The following is an 8081-nucleotide window of genomic DNA, read 5'->3' as shown; positions in this document are numbered from 1 at the left end:
AGAGTTGTCTGCCCTGGTGTCCGCTAACTTTTTGTCATGAGTTTCAGACGCTTGGTTGACCCAATAGGCAATGGGCAAGATACATTTTCACAGTCTTGTTAAGGGTGGTGATATCCCTGGGGAAGAAACTTTTTCCGAGCCTCTTAGTTTTTATTTTTTAGGGGACCTGTAATGTCTGCCATAGGACAGCAGGTCAAAAAGGTGGTGTTCGGGGTGAGAGGAGTCTTTTATAATGTTGGCTCTACTGCGGTATTTTGAGCTGGCAGTGTCCTCTAAACAACTGCTTTGAGTTGATGCTATTGTTTAACTTTTCCAGATCAAAGATCTCCGACTTGCACCAGCTCAAAAGTCGACATGTCTTTGATTGGAGCTGTGGACATGAGTTTGATGGACATCTCAAAGATTTTCTCGCTTCTGCAGCCCAAGGATGAGGAAGAAGGCACGGAGCTGAGCCAAGCTTTAAACGTCGCCGTCGGCAGCAATGATCTCGTCCTCCTCTCTGAGCTTCTTTCTCAGGAGAACTACAGAAGGTCTGTCAATATCCGGAGTGGGTGGGGGGTCCCTGTCACCCCCTTGCGGAGTGCCGCTGCTCTGGGACACATCAAGTGCTTGGAGCTTCTACTTCAGCATGGAGCAGAGGTGAGAGACAAGTACAATTTGTGTTGTGCAAGTGTGTGTGTGTTTGTGTGTGTGCGGTGTGTGTGTGTTGGGTTGTTGGGTGCTCTAAGTGACACCCTGGCTGGTAAAAAATGTGATTAATATCAAATATTGTTTGTTTTGTTGTCTCAAAAAAATAACAGAAGAAAATAAATTTTAGTTTGAGAAGGTGGTGAAAAAGGCAGAGTTTATCAAGTTGAACCTCCTCCCACAAGCTTGAAGATCAAACCTCTAAATCACGGGTGTCGACCACGCGACGCGGCCCGTGGAACGGATCGGGCCTGCCAAGAGTTTGAATACGAGACAACAGTGAAAGAAATTAAAGAGGAACAAAGGAACTGCAGTTTGAAATATAAGCACTCGATGTCGCCAAAGCCAGGCGTTTCTCACAAAGCAACCGAAGCTGGATTTCTTTCTCTCCCGTTCCTTTTTGTAATTCCTATTTTCTTCTGAGCTCTCTTTTTCCCTTTTTCTTTGTCCTTCCCTTTCTGCTATTTTTCTTTCTCTGTTTCTCTTTCTCTTAATGTATTTCGCGCAATCCCATTCACTCTTTCTCTTTTATTTCTTTTTTTTTCTCGCTTTCTTTTTCTATTTCTTTCTCTGTCAGCTGTCTTTCTTTTTTTCTCTGACTCTCTTTTGCTCACTGTCTCTTTTTTGAGCTCTCTTTTTCTTTCCGTCTCTCAATCTGTTGCTCTTTCTTTCTATTTTTTCTTTATCTTATTTGTCACCCTCTCTTTCTTTTACTCTATCTTTCTTTCCCCTTCTTTTCCTTTCTCTCTTTACTTCCTTTCTCTTTCCATACATTTTTTAGTCCGCCCTCTGTCAGAATGTTTTTCTACCCTGTAGCCCCCGAGCTCAAATGAGTTTGACACCCCTGCTTTAAGTCTAATGTTTCTTTAATGTCACTTTATTTCTTTATTTGAATAATTGTAAAAAGAAAAAGAAAAAAAGAGATGAAACAGGGGCAAAGAGAAGTACAACCTGTAACACCTGCTTCCAGTGACGTGCAATGAGGTTGCGTCTACTGAGGCAAAGTCAGATTTAAAAATAAACGACCCTACATCTTATTCATTATTTAATTGGCAAAGTAAGACATATACATATATATACACACACACACACATATATATATATATATATATATATATATATATATATATATATATATATATATATATATATATATATATATATTTAAACTGTAGGACACAGAAAAAAGAGGTTGTTCTATTGTCAAATGTAAATGATGTGCATTTATATAGCACTTTTCAAGTCAATGAAGACCTCCCAATAATGTGGATTACACATTGCCCTTCTACACACTAACTTACCGCTAGCAGCGTCAGCCATGCAAGGCAACTGCATGCTATAGGGGGCATTAGGGATTCGGTGTCTTGCCCAAGGACACTTGGACATATAACACAGAGAAGCCGGGAATCGAACATGTGAACTCTTGATACCAAGACGAGCGCTTTACCTCCTGAGCAAATGCACCAGTATATGCATAGTTCCAACTATACTTTGCCAGTTTTTATTCTGTCCTTTATCAATTTAAAATGCTTTTTTTCAACATTGCTGCCATCTGTTATTTGTATTGCGTCGTATAGCATGTTTGCACGCGTTTAAGTCTTTTCATCCTTTCTGTAAGTTGTGCATGTACATTTTTGACAGTAAGTTGAAATAATCCTTCATTATGCAAAATAGTCTACGCAACAGGAAAATGATTACTGGCAGGCTTTACTGACTGTTAGTTTGCTAATGCTATCATTTAATGGTATTGTTTACAGCCAAGCTGTGTGCCAAACAAAAACTTAGATCTCACTCTCACCATCTGCCGTGAGGCGAGAACGTTGCATGCTTTACCATGCATCTGCAGATGCTCAGCACAGTTATAAGTTAACTTTTTGGGTGGTTGTTTTCACTATTATGCAGTGTTTGTCAATTTTTTGCCCATCATGTTGCAGTTGCTTGTTTTCCACACCCTTCAGGACGGATCTGCTTTCGTTACCTAGGAGATTTAATAACATGGGAAGGGTCAGGGGAGGGATTTAGAACAGGTGGAATTTCTTATCTGAGGTTTAGGCTTTCCCCTGTTTTCCTTGCAAGTTTAAAATCTGTTGATATCTTCTCTCCTTATGTTGACTGTCTACTAAACTGTAAACTTTTTTGATTGGTAGAGCAAAAAAGCAATATATTAACTGTAGCCTAGAAAAAAATATTTTGTCGTCTTACCTTAACTTATAAACAAAGTCTTAGCACTGCTTCCCCTGACTAAAATCACCAATAGAAAAAAGTCAATGAAACGAGAAGATAAAATATTGGATGGCTTTCAAATACAGTCACGGATTCTAGAGATTGAGGCTGAGGTACGCACCAAGTCAGAATCCTTGGTCTCATTGTCATGCTATGCGATAATGAAAGAGAATTGTGTGCCTCACTCTGCTTTTGCAGACACTCAGTACATTATTACATTACATACCAATTGTATAAATGATATTCAGAATATAATATAATTATAATGTAATTCAAGCAATTTGATGAAGAAAATCCCAAAATCGATAATTTAGAACTTTAACCCTGAATAAATATAACCATTTAACATAATTGCATTGCATATTTCCATGATGACAGGTAAGGCACTGCCTCACCTGCCTCCCCTGACTGCACGTCACTGACTGATTTTTTTTTTATTTTTGTGATTGGACTAGATTGACAGCCTGGACGTAAAGGCGCAAACGCCGCTGTTCACAGCAGTTAGCGGCAAACATCTGGACTGCGTGAAAGTTCTGCTGAAGGCCGGGGCCGACCCGAACGGCTGTCCGCACAACAACTGCTCGCCTGTGTTGACCGCCGCCCGCGAGGGAGACGTGGACATTCTCCGAGAACTTCTCCGCTTTGGTGCAGACGTGGACGTCCGACCAAAAGTCCCAGAGTGGGCTTCCAAAGCGACCACCTGCAGGGGGCCTCTTTATATCTCGGCTGTGTACGGACATCTGGATTGCTTTAAACTTCTCCTTCTCCACGGAACAAACCCAAATTATAACTGCACGGATGAGAAAATGCTGGCCCGGATGAAGCAACCAAAGACTGTGCTGGAGGTGTGTTTGCATTATGGCTGTGGCGTGGAGTACATCAAACTTCTCGTAGATTTTGGAGCGGACGTCTATCTGCCGACACTTATTGTTGACAAAACAACAGAGCAGGAGGAGACTTTGGCATTATTGCTCAAGGAAAGGGGTAAGACATCGCTCAAGTCAATATCTGTGTACAGTAATTCCTTGTTGTTCAAGGGGGTAGCGTTCCAGGAAGTCCTGGGATAGTCAAAGCCTTCCTATTAACCAGGGGTCAGAAACCTATGGCTCGCGAGCCGTATATGATTGATCATGAGTACAAATGATTCAGGGATAATATAGGACTTATGTAACACAGTTTACAGTCAGAGTTGCACACCTGCAGACCCTGTTTTGGAAAAGAATCACTAAATAATCCTTCATATTGAAACTCATTAAACAATTTAGGTTCATTGTTGAGACTTTATGATGAAAACTAACAGAACAAACAAAGGGTTTTTTCCATTAGTTCTGGCAAAGCACCAAGAGCAGTTTGATTGGGTGAGCGGAAGTAATAGGCGGAGCTATACACAGGACATGCCGCACGCTCTCTTTTTCCTTACATTGCTATCATTGTTAGCAGTATTTGGTGAAACCCCCCAAAAAAAAAAAAATTGCTTGCACCTTTGTTTTGAAACCTTTATTTAGGACAAAATGACCCTCAACACTCTAAAGTGACTTCGGGAGGGAGTCAAATTTTAAGTGATTAAACCGATTAAAATCGACTATTGGGAACGTTGACAGCTACTTAGATCAATGATGCATGCCTCTCTCAGCATTTCAATTTAATGCAAATAAGAGTGTATGCTTGTAGTACACCCTTGGTCTGACAGAGGGCTTCATAAAAACGAGGTTTTTGAGTTTTTCCTTGCCCTCATGTAGGTTTTAGATCAGGGGATGGTGTATTAATAGTCTGTGGTTTGCAATAATCTGTGGTCTGTGCAGCCCTTTGAGACTCTTTGTGATTAAGGGCTATACAAATAAACATGACTTAACATTGTGATTAGAAGTAGATAAAGACATATCTTTGACCAAAAACCTTGCCTTACTTAAGTTATTGTATAGAGATTTGGGGGCAATACATATAAGAGCGATATGGAATTGCATCAGATTCATCAATTAATCGAAAAAAATAATCGATCGATACATCGATTATGAAAATAATCGTTAGTTGCAGCCAATGTTCCCTCTAATTTTCCACGGGTCTGAGCGTTCACACAAAGTCGGTAAGCAGCACTTGAAACAACAGTGAACAACCATAATCCCATAAAGCAGGGGTGTCAAACTCATTTTAACTCGGGGGCCACATGATAGTACAAACATTCTGTCGGGGGCCGGACTAGTAGATTAAAGAGAAAGACAAAGAGATAAAGAAATAAGAGAAAGAGGGAGGGAAAAGGAGAGAGGGCGGGACAAATAAAGAAAAAGAGAGAGAGGGAAAGAGCGTGAGAAACAAAAGATAAAAGTCGTGAGAGAGAGGGAAAAGAAAGGGAGAGAGAAAGAAAGAAATCCAAAGAGAAATAGAAAGACATAAGGAGAGAAAAAAGAAAAGAAAGCGCGAAGGGTAAGAAGAGAGAAAGAGAAAAGAGAGAAAAGAAAAAAAAGGAAGTAAGAGCAAAAGAGGTTAAAAGACACAGAGAGAGAAGGACACAAAGAGCAACAAAGGAAGAGAAAAAGAGAGACACAGAGAGTGAAAGACACAGAGACAGAGTAGGAGAAAAAGGGTGGAAAAGAAAGAGAGAGAGAGAGAGAGAGAGAGAGAGAGAGAAAGAAATACAAGTACAGAGGCACCTGGCTTTGGCAACATCAAGTTGACATATTTCAACCTGCAGCTTGTTTTTCTCTTGCGCTTCTCTGAGTGTTGTTTCGCGGGCCGGATTCAATCCCTTAGCGGGCCTGATGTGGCCCGCGGGCCGCCTGTTTGACACCTGTGCCATAAAGTGTGGCAAGATAATTAATTATCAAACATGTCCAAAACTTGACATCACGTGAGATTTTGCTGAGTTTCCGGCAATGCAAAATTATTTTTCTCTTTTGAATGAATTGACTCATGTACTATTGCAAAGGTTGTACGGCCTACAAACGTCGTTTGTTCTTGCAATTCTTTCACAAGATATCCATTTCTTTTTATCTCCTGATATATTTTGTCGCATAATAATAACATGTTTGGGGGCTTATTTAGTCAGTTGCAAGATACAGAACTGTACTTAATCACATTTTTAGTGGAAGTACAATGTTGGCAACAAGATTCACTTGATAAAATTGGAAATTATTTGAATGCAACACAAACTTTTTCTTATTTTTCACTGTTTTTTTCTATTTTTTTTTTTAATTCCTTTAAAAAAAATCTCATTGTGTTTATTTTTTCCTTGCTGTTACTTTTTTCTTTTTGTTCTCTATTTACTTTTTTCTACATTTCTTTAATTCTTTTTTTCTGCCTCTTTTCTAATTTTTTCCTTTTTTTTTTCTCTTCCTTTTGTTTATTTTTTTCTCAGATTTTCACTACTTTTTCATTTTGGTATTTTTTTCTTTTTTGTTCTATTCCCCCCTTCCTTTAAGTCATTTTGTGCATGATTTTACATAATATTTGGTCATATTGGGATTAAAGAAGCAAAAACAAACCGAAGAGCCGTTTAGGACCCGAAAGAGCCGGTTCCTTTTAGTGAGCCGAGCCGAAGAAGCCGGTTCCCCGACAAACTCTACTAACTTTACTCAACTTCGTTCTCCTTCAACTCGACTTCAAAATACCAAATTTAGGACACAACGTCAGCGGAACCCGTGAATTTTTACCTTCATGCACTGTAACTTTGACTTGAGTCGCCTCCGAATTAGTAATTTTGAGCCCTCATTTTTGTGCGCTGGCTAGATTTTCTTGTGCGCTTAGAATGTGCGAGCAGTGCGCAATTGCGCACGCGCGCAGCTTAGAGGGAACACTGGTTGCAGCCCTAGTATATTTATATTGAAATAGGACACAGGCGCTAGCATTATTGTTATCTCATAGATATTATGAAACCATCAAACGTTACACGATGAAATAAAATGTGCTAAAGAATTAGGTTTTGTTTGGAGAGCGGGTTTTGCGGTTTTGATGTATTTTGTCTTAAAATATATGGTGTGGCTCACCCTGAAAAAAAAAAGAAAAATTATAATACCAAAAGGTTCCGGACCCGTGCTATCCACCTTATTACAGTGGTCGGCAACAACCGGGCCATGGACTGGTACCAGGCCGTGGGTCATTTGGTACCGGGTCGCACAGAAAGAAAAAAAAAGCCTTGTATTATGCTAACACTGTAGTTGAATGTGTATAAGCGTATTATTTTTTTTTTTTACCTTAAACAAATACTCAAAGTTTTGGTGTGGGCTACCCCAAGGTTTTGCGGTAGTATATCAATGTACTTTGGCAACAGTTGATCAGTTGACAAAAATTACTCACCTCATTTGCTCAACACTGGACGCAACGGGAATTGAACGCGTATCATGGCGGTGAGAGTGCCAAATCCAAACCTCTATACGACTAAGATAGTGGAAGATAAAGGAAGAGGCAGCAGATTAAAATTGTCATCACACATTTTTTATTCACAGTGCCACATTTTACAACATTGTAATGCAGCATTATGGGAAAGAGTTCAGCCAAAAGGTAAGAGATTGCTGTACATACTTTAATTCTCTCTCCAACTTTGTTTCTTTCTTTACCAGTGTGTCCCAAATCACTGATGTCACAGACTCGGCTGGCCATCCGCAGATTCCTTCCTTTCGCCAACAAAGAGCCTGCAATTGACAGTTTGGATATTCCTCTGCTCTTGAGGAACTACCTGAAACACAAAACATCAGAAAAAGTTAGATGTTCCAGTTAGCATGAAGACAAAAGGTGAAAGGTGATTAGCGACAATGTGTAATATTTGATCACTGCATGTCGCTGTGTAGCAAGGGTCTCAAACACAATTGAGTGGGGGCTGCTGGAACTAGGGCTCGGGTGGATTTGGGACAAATAGGGCTTCCCACAAAAAAGCAGAGGTTTTAGATGAGGGGATGGTGTAATAATAGTCCGTAGTTTGCAATAATCTATGGTCTGTGTAGCCCTTTGAGACTCCTTGTGATTAAGGGGGTCACAAATAAACATGACTTGACTTGAAAAGAAAAATAAGCAGAAAAGAAAAATGACTAAAGGGAAAGAAATAGAAAATAAAGAAAATGAAGAAAAAGGAAAATTAAAAAAGAATAAAAAAAAAGAGGACAAAAACACATAAAACCTGCGTCTCTCTTTTCTTTTCTTCCTTTTTATCTTTTACGTTTTCTTTTGTCTTCTTTTTTAAA

The 8081-nt window shown here is 39.6% G+C and overlaps 1 protein-coding gene and 1 long non-coding RNA gene across 2 annotated transcripts; one reads left to right on the top strand and one right to left on the bottom strand.

The window, feature by feature from the left end:
- The first annotated feature begins 354 nt into the window (after positions 1-354).
- Positions 355-7621, top strand: asb12b (ankyrin repeat and SOCS box containing 12b). Its single transcript, XM_088343988.1, has 3 exons — positions 355-639; positions 3366-3894; positions 7464-7621. The coding sequence occupies exons 1-3, from the start codon at positions 355-357 to the stop codon at positions 7619-7621; spliced, it is 972 nt and encodes a 323-aa protein (XP_088200114.1).
- Positions 6826-7574, bottom strand: LOC148359228 (uncharacterized). The gene is made up of 3 exons (XR_015851318.1): positions 7426-7574; positions 7201-7281; positions 6826-6891 (listed from the first exon to the last, which is right to left on the bottom strand). It is a non-coding gene; the product is annotated as an uncharacterized LOC148359228 (long non-coding RNA).
- Positions 7622-8081: the final 460 nt, after the last annotated feature.

Source organism: Urocampus carinirostris, chromosome 9 (assembly GCF_059441175.1).
Source record: "Urocampus carinirostris isolate Australia breed hairy pipefish chromosome 9, RoL_Ucar_1.0, whole genome shotgun sequence".
NCBI classification, from domain to species: domain Eukaryota; kingdom Metazoa; phylum Chordata; class Actinopteri; order Syngnathiformes; family Syngnathidae; genus Urocampus; species Urocampus carinirostris.
The sequence above is the reverse complement of the archived record's forward strand: the minus strand, read 5'-3'. Positions and strand labels throughout refer to the sequence as shown.